The following is a 13448-nucleotide window of genomic DNA, read 5'->3' on the forward strand; positions in this document are numbered from 1 at the left end:
AATCCTTATCTCATATCATATAAGTTTCTTGAATATCTTCCAAACAGAACAAGTACGAGTGTTGCGAGGCCACACAGGACTGGTGAAGGGAGTGACATGGGACCCAGTGGGACGTTACCTCACCTCCCAGGCTGATGACAAGAGTCTCAGGATCTGGCGAACTACTGACTGGACCACTGAGGAGAGGATTGTGGATCCTTTTGCTGATGTGAGTGTCCCTAAACTAACTTAACTTAGGGAAATTAAATGGAGAAAATGTCTTAACTAACCTGTAACATCTTGAATTTATTATTATTATTATTTTTTTTTTTTTTTTTTTTTTTTTTTTTTTTTTTTTTTTTTTATAAGATATTGCAATTGTTCAAAGATGTGTTGGAAAACACTGAATGGGTAAAATTTCCATTTAATCTGTAATATTTTTAATCCTCTTGTGGTGTCTTTGATGGTCCAGTGTGGGGGTACAACCACAGTTCTACGACCCAGCTGGTCACCTGATGGTCAGTATCTTGTGTCAGCTCATGCCATGAATAATGGTGGACCAACAGCCCAGATAATTGACCGCGATGGATGGAATACTGATAAGGATTTTGTAGGCCATCGCAAACCCATAACATGTGTGGTGAGTGGTGTGTGTGTGTGTGTGTTATGTGGTGAAAACACAATATTTTGTTCTGCCTTTCCTTGTTTTAGCATTTTAATACCATCACTCCTGCTACATTGGCATATGTCTTTCCGTACTTTATTGTAAATTTAAACCAGATAATTTTATTGAGCCAAAAGGAGGAATGATAATTTTTTTTTGGGGGGGGCTACCTCATTTTTACAGCGTTTCAATCCCAACATCCTGAAGAAAGTGGACTCCAAGACAGGGAAGAATGTCCAGTACTGTTGTGTTGCCATTGGTTCTCGGGACCGTTCCATCTCCATCTGGTTCACTTCCCTCAAGAGGCCTCTTGTTGTGGTGCACGACATTTTTGATGACTCGGTTAGTATTTTCCATAACTCATATTGTCACCCTCATGAACAAAATAAAATATATTAGTTATTTTTTGGTTAATTTTGTATTTCTGCATAAAGCAACTTTTTGTTATGTGGCTCGCCTATTGATATGACCACATTATATATAGCCCTTGTCATTTCCATAGTATGAGTGCACAAAAATTCACCTCAATTTATCTGCCTGTTAATAGAAAAAATAAGAAATTGAGACTTTTTGTTTTAATTAGAGAAAAATATTTTGATAGCTTCTTTGTCAAGAAATTATATGCAACACCTAAGTACAGCACCAGAAGTTTTATATTAGGCTAAATATAGTAATAACAGTAGTAGTGATAATGAGGCTAAATATAGTAATAACAGTAGTAGTGACCATGATAATAATAAAAATAATAATCTCTATACACACACAAGGTGGCCCACAATAATAATGATTTAATAATAATAATAATGATAATAGTAATAGTAATACTAATAATAATAATAATAATAATAATAATAATAATAATAATAATAATAATAACAATAATAATAATAATAATAATAATAATAATAATGATAATAATAATAATAATAATAATAATGTATTGCCTTTTTTTTGTGTGTGTGTGATTTTCTTATTGTAAAAGAAGACAGGTACACAATTTTAAATAAAATAAAACATACATTATGGTAGATTTGCATGAGCAGTTTTCTCCATTAGGATTCATTAAGATTCATTTTTAACTTTAATATTACTCCGAGCCTTCTACTTTTAAGAAGTAGAGCCGGAGTAATATTAAAGTTATATTTCGTGCTAGTTAGACCCTCATCTAGACTATGCTGTGCAGTTCTGGTCCCCACATTATAGGAAAGATATAGGTCTATTAGAATCAGTACAAGAATGAACCTAAAAGGATACAGTGAATGAGGAGTATTTCCTTACAAGGCAAAATTGAAGCTGTTGAATTTACATTCTTTAGAGAGACATAGGTTAAGAGGGGACCTGATAGAAGTTTTTAAGTGGTGTAAGGGTTATAACAAGGGGAATGTAAGCAAAATTCTTAGGGTCAGCAACCAGGATAGAACAAGAAATAATGGGTTCAAGCTTGAAAAATTTAGGTTTAAGAAAGAGCTAGGAAGAAATTGGTTCTTGAATAGAGTGGTAGAAGAGTGGAATGGACTCAGTTATTGTTAGTGCTAAGACATTAGGGAGTTTTAAGTGAAGATTAGACAGGTTTATGGATGGGGATGTTAGGTGGAAATAGGTAGGTATGTTTCATACAGGTACTGCCGTGTGTAAGCCTGGTAATTTCTTGCAGCTTCCCTTATTTCTTATGTTCTTAAAGCATAACTTTAAAATTTAGAAATCAGTGAAGTTTAAATTGATCATTCACATGATGCCTATGTAGAAAAGATTTACTCATTGTGCACAACTCAGCCATCTAGCACTGTGCAACTATGTACTCTAGAATTCTATACAAGTTTATGAAGCACTTTAGATGTATAGTTTTTCCCTGTGCAGCAAAACTGGGTTCATCTGTGGCAGGGGCACAGTAACAGTACAGTACATTCTGTGCTCTTTAAGTAAACAGTACTGAAAAAGAAGCCCTGTTTGAAGGCATGTTTGATAATCTATTGTATGGCTTTTCTGTCTAAAAGAAAAAAAAGTCAGATTAACCTTTGTTAGTGGGTGGGTGGGTCACACTTTTTAAGGACTGGGAGATGGGATTAAGAAAGTCAGATGTAGGAATTAAAATGGTGAAGGTAAGAATTATGCCCCAAATCCTATTCCATAGCTCTTACTATAGGAACTAGAATAATGTATGTTGTTGTTCTTTTATGTACAATAACTTTTTTTTTTCACAGTAGTTTGGTGGTAATGGTAGATGGTGACATGATTGGAAAAATTATGGTGGTGGCTATGATAGTGACCCTGACAAAAGTTTTTTAGTGTTGTAAGCTGTATTAACTAATTTTATATAGTATTTTAGGTGTTCTGATTTGTTTAACTCCAACAACTTTTATCTATTTCTTTTCGATTAATCCATCACTGAATCTGTCCATCAGGTGCTGGACTTGTCATGGAGTAGCTGTGGCCGTTACCTGATGGCTGTGTCCAAGGATGGCACCCTGGCCTTCATCAGCTTCTCTTACTGATGAGATTGGCTGTCCACTCTCAGAGGATGAAACTGTGAGTGTTCTACAAATTTTTTTTAATTATATTCATTCATACTGTATTCATTTTTCATACTCGAGAGTGTAGAGATTACGCTAGTCCTCCCTGAAAATCTCTCACTGGCACCCCACTTGCCTCCTTGTCATTTTTGAAAAGTGGGTGCTGGGCGCAATAGGTATATTCAAAGTGGCCATGTAACTCGCTAAGGCCCAGTAATCATGCCAAACCCAGGCAGAGAAGGATATTAGTTAGGTGTTAGAGGTAGTAGGAGATAACAATATGGATTCCTGTGTGATTTAGTAGTGCTGATAAGAAACTCAGCTAACCATTGACCGCCAAACAACACGAAAGGATACTGAAGCGCCAACCTTCGAGGCCACATGAACCTGCTTCCTTCTTTCTGCTCCTGACACTCTTCCCTGGCAGACATGTGTTCTCATGTACCCTGGCCAAAAAACTAGACAACAAACCCAGGCAGAAATGAGCTGTCAAGGAAAGGACAGCCATGAGAGAGGGGATCACATGAAGGCACAAAGAACAAAAAATCCAACCAAGGATCACAAGGGATGCCTTGCTGATACCATACCTTGTAGAGCAGGAGGGCACATTGTCCCACTTCTCATCCTCACATTACTGGAGAGTCCAGGTGGCCAACAGTGGTCACACTACCTAGACCCGGACTGCCTGAGGAACTGCACGCTTATTCATCCACACACTCAGTGGCTGCACAAACAAACATCATAGGATCCCAAAGTTTTGTTAGTTTAGTCAGGTAGGCAGTCCCACCTCAGGGTCTTCAGCACTAGAGAGAGGGGGATTTGTTAGACAGGAATCCTCCTCTGTCAGGCTTCCATCTTGTAAGTGTTGTAGTAAAGTATTTATTTATTTTTTATTTTTTTTATTTTTTTTATGTAGGAAGGATACTGGCCAAGGGCAACAAAAATCTAATAAAAAAAAATGCCCACTGAAATGCCAGTCCCATAAAAGGGTCAAAGCAGTGGTCAAAAATTGGTGGATAAGTGTCTTGAAACCTCCCTCTTGAAGGAATTCAAGTCATAGGAAGGTGGAAATACAGAAGAAGGCAGGGAGTTCCAGAGTTTACCAGAGAAAGGGATGAATGATTGAGAATACTGGTTAACTCTTGCGTTAGAAAGGTGGACAGAATAGGGGTGAGAGAAAGAAGAAAGTCTTGTGCAGCGAGGCCGCGGGAAGCAGGGGAGGCATGCAGTTAGCAAGATCAGAAGAGCAGTTGGCATGAAAATAGCGGTAGAAGACAGCTAGATATGCAACATTGCGGCGGTGAGAGAGGGGCTGAAGACAGTCAGTTAGAGGAGAGGAGTTGATGAGACAAAAAGCTTTTGATTCCACCCTGTCTAGAAGAGCAGTATGAGTGGAACCCCCCCAGACATGTGAAGCATACTCCATACATGGACGGATAAGGCCCTTGTACAGAGTTAGCAGCTGGGGGGGTGAGAAAAACTGGCGGAGACGTCTCAGAACACCTAACTTCATAGAAGCTGTTTTAGCTAGAGATGAGATGTGAAGTTTCCAGTTCAGATTTTAAGTAAGGGACAGACCGAGGATGTTCAGTGTAGAAGAGGGGGACAGTTGAGTGTCATTGAAGAAGAGGGGATAGTTGTCTGGAAGATTGTGTCGAGTTGATAGATGGAGGAATTGAGTTTTTGAGGCATTGAACAATACCAAGTTTGCTCTGCCCCAATCAGAAATTTTAAAAAGATCAGAAGTCAGGCGTTCTGTGTCTTCCCTGCGTGATATGTTTACCTCCTGAAGGGTTGGACGTCTATGAAAAGACGTGGAAAAGTGCAGGGTGGTATCATCAGCATAGGAGTGGATAGGACAAGAAGTTTGGTTTAGAAGATCATTAATGAATAATAAGAAGAGAGTGGGTGACAGGACAGAACCCTGAGGAACACCACTGTTAATAGATTTAGGAGAAGAACAGTGACCGTCTACCACAGCAGCAATAGAACGGTCAGAAAGGAAACTTGAGATGAAGTTACAGAGGGAAGGATAGAAACCGTAGGAGGGTAGTTTTGAAATCAAAGCTTTGTGCCAGACTCTATCAAAGGCTTTTGATATGTCCAAGGCAACAGCAAAAGTTTCACCAAAGTCTCTAAAAGAGGATGACCAAGACTCAGTAAGGAAAGCCAGAAGATCACCAGTAGAGCGGCCTTGACGGAACCCATACTGGCGATCAGATAGAAGGTTGTGAAGTGATAGATGTTTAAGAATCTTCCTGTTGAGGATAGATTCAAAAACTTTAGATAAGCAGGAAATTAAAGCAATAGGACGGTAGTTTGAGGGATTAGAGCGGTCTCCCTTTTTAGGAACAGGTTGAATGTAGGCAAACTTCCAGCAAGAAGGAAAGGTAGATGTTGACAGACAGAGCTGAAAGAGTTTGACTAGGCAAGGTGCAAGCACGGAGGCACAGTTTCGGAGAACAATAGGAGGGACCCCATCAGGTCCATAAGCCTTCCGAGGGTTTAGACCAGCGAGGGCATGGAAAACATCATTACGAAGAATTTTAATACGTGGCATGAAGTAGTCAGAGGGTGGAGGAGAGGGAGGAACAAGCCCAGAATCGTCCAAGGTAGAGTTTTTAGCAAAGGTTTGAGCAAAGATTTCAGCTTTAGAAATAGATGTGATAGCAGTGGTGCCATCTGGTTGAAGTAGAGGAGGGAAAGAAGAAGAAGCAAAGTTACTGGAGATATTTTTGGCTAGATGCCAGAAATCACGAGGGGAGTTACATCTTGAAAGGTTTTGACATTTTCTGTTAATGAAGGAGTTTTTGGCTAGTTGGAGAACAGACTTGGCATGGTTCTGGGCAGAAATATAAAGTGCATGAGATTCTGGTGATGGAAGGCTTAAGTACCTTTTGTGGGCCACCTCTCTATCATGTATAGCACGAGAACAAGCTGTGTTAAACCAAGGTTTAGAAGTTTTGGACGAGAAAAAGAGTGAGGAATGTACGCCTCCATGCCAGACACTATCACCTGTTATGCGCTCAGCACACAAAGACGGGTCTCTGACACGGAAGCAGTAGTCATTCCAAGGAAAATCAGCAAAATACCTCCTCAGGTCCCCCCAACTAGCAGAGGCAAAACGCCAGAGGCACCTTCGCTTAGGGGGATCCTGAGGAGGGATTGGAGTGATAGGACAAGATAAAGATATGAGATTGTGATCGGAGGAGCCCAACGGAGAAGAAAGGGTGACAGCAGAAGCAGAAGGATTAGAGGTCAGGAAAAGGTCAAGAATGTTGGGCGTATCTCCAAGACAGTCAGGAATACGAGTAGGCTGTTGCACCAATTGCTCTAGGTCATGGAGGATAGCAAAGTTGTAGGCTAGTTCACCAGGATGGTCAGTGAAGGGAGAGGAAAGCCAAAGCTGGTGGTGAACATTGAAGTCTCCAAGAATAGAGAACTCTGCAAAAGGGAAGAGGGTCAGAATGTGCTCCACTTTGGAAGTTAAGTAGTCAAAGAATTTCTTATAGTCAGAGGAGTTAGGAGAGAGGTATACAGCACAGATAAATTTAGTATGAGAGTGACTCTGTAGTCGTAGCCAGATGGTGGAAAACTCTGAAGATTCAAGAGCGTGGGCACGAGAGCAGGTTAAGTCATTGCGCACATAAACGCAGCATCCAGCTTTGGATCGAAAATGAGGATAGAGAAAGTAGGAGGGAACAGAAAAAGGGCTACTGTCAGTTGCCTCAGACACCTGAGTTTCAGTGAGGAAAAGAAGATGAGGTTTAGAAGAGGAGAGGTGGTGTTCTACAGATTGAAAATTAGATCTTAGACCGCGAATGTTGCAGAAGTTAATGAAGAAAAAGTTGAGGGGGGTGTCAAGACACTTAGGGTCGTCGACGGAAAGGCAGTCCGACCTGGGGACATTTATGGTCCCCTCCCCAGATGGGGACTCCGAGGCTGGTGTAGGAGTCGCCATGATTTTAAAATTTTTGAGTGAAGGGTGTGTGTGTTATTAGGTGCTTGTAGTTTTGTGTGGAGGAAGAGAGCATTTATTTGCTCTCTCACTCAAACTAGTAACTGATATTTTTTGTCTACTCCTGTTTGCTTCAATTAGTTATACAGTCATACTTCATGATTCAAATGCCCTTCAGCTTGAGAGAGAGGGTTGATGAACAAATTTTGTCCTCCAATTTGAACACAAATACTCATTCAAGCAACTCCATTCAATCAGTCCTCCTGCCTTCCCTGCCCCTCTCCTCCATCTCTCCCCATATCCTTCTTCCCTCTGTCTTTTTCACCCACCCTATCTACTCTCTCTCTCTCTCTCTCTCTCTCTCTCTCTCTCTCTCTCTCTCTCTCTCTCTCTCTCTCTCTCTCTCTCTCTCTCTCTCTCTCTCTCTCTCTCTCTCTCTCTCTCTCTCTCTCTCTCTCTCTCTCTCTCTCTCTCTCTCTCTCTCTCTCTCTCTCTCTCTCTCTCTCTCTCTCTCTCTCTCTCTCTCTCTCTCTCTCTCTCTCTCTCTCTCTCTCTCTCTCTCTCTCTCTCTCTCTCTCTCTCTCTCTCTCTCTCTCTCTCTCTCTCTCTCTCTCTCTCTCTCTCTCTCTCTCTACTCCACTTCCTTGCCCCATGTCTTACTCTCCTTCCCCATATGCCCCTTCTTCCCACTGTTCCTTTCCTCTCCCTTCCTCTTACATCTGATCTCAAACCTCTCTCCCTGGCACCTCCCCTCTCCAGAATCTGTCAGAGATAAGGGAAAAGGGAGTGATTATGTCATTTTTACTTTATCCTTTCTCACTCTTTCTCAATCTTGTATAATTTTATTTTCATTCTCTATCAGTCTCATTCTATTTAGCAATTCTCAGGATTGTTCTTACTTTCAGAGAGAGAGAGAGAGAGAGAGAGAGAGAGAGAGAGAGAGAGAGAGAGAGGGAGAATTTTAGTGCCAAGTAAAAATAATGTACATTACAACTGTTTTCAAGTTAAGGTTATTTTCATTCAGTTCTATGTTTAGAGCACAACATAAATCCATGTAAAGAAAAAAAAATGGGGGATTTTGGGACCCATAATAGATTTTTTTTTTTTTTTTTTTTTTTACATTAATTTGAATGGGATAAATTGCTTCACAGTTCAAACATTTCCAATTTGAACAGCCCAAAAGAACAAATTAAGTATGAATCACAATACCTCACTTTGTTTACCCTTCAGGATTTAGTGTAAACTATTTCTGGTCTTTTAGATCAAACATACACATTAAATTTTTTTTTGGAGAGTTTTGGGAGAGAGTGAAGAAATGGTACATAAATGAAAAGAAATAAATGAAAATAAAATGGAAAAAATAGTAAAAATGGAGGACTGAATGTGATGCATACAAACATAGATGGAAAACTGGAATTACAAGACTATTTAAAAGAAAAAATCCAAAGGTGGTATGTTTAACAGAAACAAAACTAAAGATAACCAGATAGTAATTAACAATAAATACGATATATGGAGAAGAGACAGGATTGGTAAAAGGAGGGTGAGGTGTAATGATAATGACAAGAAAAGAAGTAAAGATAGAAAATAGTGAAATATAGGAAAGAAAAAGCAGAAATAGTGAGTGTAATTTAACTTGGAGGATAATTATGGAGAAATACAGAATAATAATAACCTATATACCACCCAAAACAAATTCTTGGAGCAAGGAAGACTGTGAGAAGACAATAGAAGATACCAATCAGTACTTGAGTAAATTAATCAAAAGGAATAAAATAGTACTATTGGTTGGTGATCTCTATTGCAAAGAAGTAAATTTGGAAACATTCAAGGCAGGAGGAAATGAGACTGCATGGGGAGAAAGATTTCTGAAGCTGACTATGGAAAAGACAGTGATGCAGTGGGTGACTGAAAATACAAGATATAGGAAAGATGATGAACCAACAAGACTAGACCTGATATTAACAAAAGGGATCAACCTAACTAAAGAATTAATATGTGTGTGTCTCATGGGAAAAAGTTACCATGTTATGACAGAAATAGAGACTGATAATGATGTCAGTGAAGAGGATGAATCCTACAAAGAAAACAGGAGAAACTAAGGGAAAGCAAATATGATGATCTTAAGAAACTTTATGGAGAAATAGATTGGAAAAATTGAAAAGAGCAAATGATGTGCAAGATAAGTATGACATTTTTATGAAACTATATGAAACAGGAGTGAATGAATATGTTCACTTTACAAACCTAAAGAAAAAGGAAAATAGGTGTGATTCAATGCAAGATGTGCAGGTGCAAAGAAAAAAAAGAGACAAAGCATGGATAAGAATGAAAAGAAATTAAAATCAAGAAAATTAGGAAGACTTTAAGTTAGTAAGGTATGAATATTTGAAAATAAGAAGAGAGGAAGAGAAAGGATATGAAAAGGATATAATTGAAAAGTGCAAGAAAAAACCAAAACTGTTCTACAAATTCATAAATGGAAAAATTAAACTAAAAGAAAAACTAGAAAGTTTGAAGGATGGTAATGAAACATGAAAACCCAAAAGACATGGGTGAATTGCTAAACAAGTTTTCACAGAAGAATCGGAAATTAAAGAACCACAAGATGAGAAGACAAAAAAGCAAATGTGAGAAATTGCAGCAATCAAAGAAGTTTATAAAATGGTGGAGGAACTGGAAGAAAGAAAAGCAGCAGGACCAAATGGAGTATCAGATTTCATTTTAAAAGAGTGCAGGAAACACTTAATTGAACCAGTATATGACATAGTAAAGTGTTCAGTATCAAATGGAAGAGTGCCTAAGGATTGGAAGAGAGCATACATAGTTCCAATTTATAAAAGTGGAAAGAAGGAAGAACCACTAAACTATAGGCCAGTATCAATGACCAGCATATGTAAGAAAGTTACTCAAAGGGAAGAGAAATGAGAATGGTAGTAAAAGATGTAAAATCAAAATGGAGAAAAGTAGATAGTGGAATGCCACAAGGATTGTGGTACTCTATCTAGAGTGATTTTAGCACCTAAAAAAAAAAAAAAAAAAAAAACAATGAAAGTGTTGTAACATTCAGAATGCAGTATCTCCTTAATGAATTGAGATAGGAAGTTGGGTTTGGTGTCAAAATGCTTGTTGATGTATGTGCACAATGAAATTAAATTGATCTAAAAGACAAATGGCATTTTTTTCCCAGATTCAGGCAAGTGTATTAAATTGCATCTAGTGTTTACACATTGTTTATTTCCATTATTCTGTCATGTTAGTTAATTCTCCTGTATTCTAATGAGATTCAAAATCATTAATTATTGTAATTAATGATTTTGTTTTAATCAATAATTTTATAAATTTTATAGAATAAAAATGTAAGTGACATACATGCACTTTCTAATCTGATGTGGCTCACAAGATAGGTCATTATTAGCTGTGTTCCACACCATTATGCAGAGGGAGTTACTTACACTGGCACTGGCTTCAGATGGCCTTGCCTCAAATATGGCAAAAAGGTTCCATGAATAATTTCACTTAGATTTTCTACCATATTGCATTCTTATGTTCTCTCTGTCTCCCATCTTACTAGGAAGGTGGAGAAAGCCAAAATGTCACTTACATTACTGTGGCTCTGGGCACCTCATATTTTGTATAGGTATAGCCATTATCTGAATCTCAGCTTATGGCCACAGTTTTTTTCCTTGACTGACTGCCCTTAGCTTCACCCACTAATAAATGTATCACCAGTGACATTGAAAGTTAATGATGATGGAGAAAGGAACTGGCAACCCCACTTCAGAAATTTTTTTTTTTAATAGTCTGTCACATAAGAGAAGATTAGACAAGTTTATGGATGGGGATAATAGATGGAAATAGGTAGGTATATTTCATACAGGGACTGCCATGTGTAAGCCTGGTCACTTCTTGCAGCTTCCCTTATTTCTTATGTTCTTATGTTCTTATATCATAGCTTCAGATTGCCCTTTATCTTTACAAATAGGTAAATAGATTCTAAACCTAGAAAACTAGTTGAATTTTAGTTGCTTGTGCATGTTCAGGATATACCTAGTCTTTTATACTTTTTGTTCTTTTGTACTTCATTCTCATGTCTTTTCCTCAAGGAGACTTTTAGGGGCTATGCCATATGATACTACTAATAATAACACTCGTAATTAGGTCATTTACATAACTAGGTCTGCTTGTGAGATCTTTCTTTAACCATTTCTGTTCATTATATTCATTAATTATATATGATCAGATATTGTTCTTATGGGAACAAATACAGTGGATGCAGAAAATGATTGTGAGGTATCTAACAGAACAGGAAATTCACCAGAACATGGGGAAATTAAAATTTATAACTCTAACTAAAGCTAAGTGTAGGTAAAACAATATTACAATATTGATGAGAGGCTATGCCATATTTGAAGGTATTCTGATAATTATTTAAGTAGAAACCCAAAGAATTAATCCAGTAAGAATAACACCATGAATAACATTTTTCATCATTAACTTCAATCTTTTAGAACCACAAAAAAAAATGTAGTTATAAAAATTTCCACTATGCATCTGAGTCTCTTTCAATAAAAGTAAAGAAACTGTGAATCTTATCTTCTACAGCTATTTCATTTGTTACTGCTCTTCTGAACCTGTGAACTACATACCATGCTCCCATTCCCTTGGCCTCAGTGCACAAGACATTCTCTTCATGCTCAACCTTAATCTGTCTTCTGGATAAAACAGGTATCTTAATTCTTTTCACTGGTAGACTCAGCAACTCTACCTGTTTCTCTTTTTCACCCCCTTATGATGGTTCTTTGTCTTTATATGCTCAGAACAATCTGCACATGAAGTTGTATGGCAAGTCGGCCCAGACCAACGCCTCTTCTGTTAACCCAACCATCATTGAAAACCCAGAACTATTACGTCTGCGAGAGGAAGAGAAAACCCGGGCCAAGACTGCTTCTTTTAGGTATTTGTGCTGGAAGTTGCATGTGCTGCAGTCAGTTATATTATACATTTAGTAATCACTTAAAATAATCAGTTCCTCTTTTAAGCAGTGTCCTTGTCAGTCAACATTGTGTTATTTGCTTTCATGATCTCTTCTTTCTTCATTATCTCCTTTTGCATTTTTTCACCTTTCAAAACATCATCATATTAATTAGGAAATTTTCTGTCTTTCTTCTACCCTACTTTGTAACATGTGCAATCCTTTTTGGCCCTTCTACTCCTCTCTTTACATATCCTATATCTTGTCTTTCCTCTGCAGCCACACTTCATATGCATGCCCCTTTTTAACCACATCCAGGGGACACTTTTTTTTTTTTTTTTTTTTTTTTTTTTTTTTTTTTTTTTTCCGTTACTGTAGTGTATATGTAGTCATAAATGAATTTCATGGATTGACAATCTTAATTTATTCCTTGTATTATTGCTATAACTGCTGCTGTGATTGATTGGCTCACTGTGGATGCTATAGTTTCACATTTTTTTCAAAATGTTAACATAATTCTGAAACTATGGGCTGCAACCCAAAGGTCTTTACAGGAATTGTGATGGGTCACTGGGATATAGAATAGGCCTAAAGTTTTGAGAGTATTTTATTTACTTTACTGAAATTGTAATTATTATCATACTATTAGCATACTGCTCATAATAACTATAGACATTTTTTCTTTTATATGAGGAGAGCTGGCAAAAGGCTACAAAAAGGCAGAAAAAAATTGGGGGTGGCTAGTGAAGGTGCTGGTCCTCAAAGAGTAGAGCCAAAAGGATTTTCCAAAATTTGAGAAGTGTCTTCAGACATTCCTTGAAAGAGTTCAAGTCATAGGTGGAGGGAAAATGCAGAAGCAGGCATGGAGTTCTAGAGTTTACCAGTAAAAGGGATGAAGGATTGAGAATATTGTTTACCTCTTGCATTAAGGAGATGGACAGAATAGGGACAAGAGAAAGTAGAAAGCCTTGTGTAGCGAGGCCACAGGAGGAGGAAAGGCATGCAGTTAGTAAGATCCAGAGAACAGATAGCATGAAAGTATTGATAGAAGATAGCAAGAGATGCAACCTTGTGATGAAGAGAGAGGCTGAAGACAGTCATTCAGAGGGGAAGAGTTGACATGATGAAAGGCTTTGGATTTTACCCTGTCCAAGAGAGCAGTATGGAGAAATTGAGTTCTTGAAATGTTGAAGAACACTAAATTTGCTCTGCCTCAATGAGAACTGTTAGAAATCAGAAGTTAGGTATTCTTTGGCTTCACCAATGATAGCACTGAGTGCTGTCATTGGCGTAGGAGTGGATAGGACACTTGAGTTATGGTTAAAAGATCAATTATGGATAATAGGAAGAGAGGATGACAGG

General features: G+C 38.0%; 1 protein-coding gene across 1 annotated transcript in view; it reads left to right on the top strand.

The window, feature by feature from the left end:
* LOC135104507 (protein HIRA-like) overlaps positions 1-13448 on the top strand; it is a 51331-nt gene that overhangs the window by 15051 nt on the left and 22832 nt on the right. The window contains 6 exon segments of the mRNA XM_064012068.1: positions 48-208; positions 452-619; positions 827-985; positions 3046-3129; positions 3131-3169; positions 11932-12068. Of these exon segments, the coding sequence (XP_063868138.1) occupies positions 48-208; positions 452-619; positions 827-985; positions 3046-3129; positions 3131-3169; positions 11932-12068 (748 nt within the window).

This window comes from Scylla paramamosain, chromosome 10, assembly GCF_035594125.1.
Source record: "Scylla paramamosain isolate STU-SP2022 chromosome 10, ASM3559412v1, whole genome shotgun sequence".
In the NCBI taxonomy this organism is placed as follows: domain Eukaryota; kingdom Metazoa; phylum Arthropoda; class Malacostraca; order Decapoda; family Portunidae; genus Scylla; species Scylla paramamosain.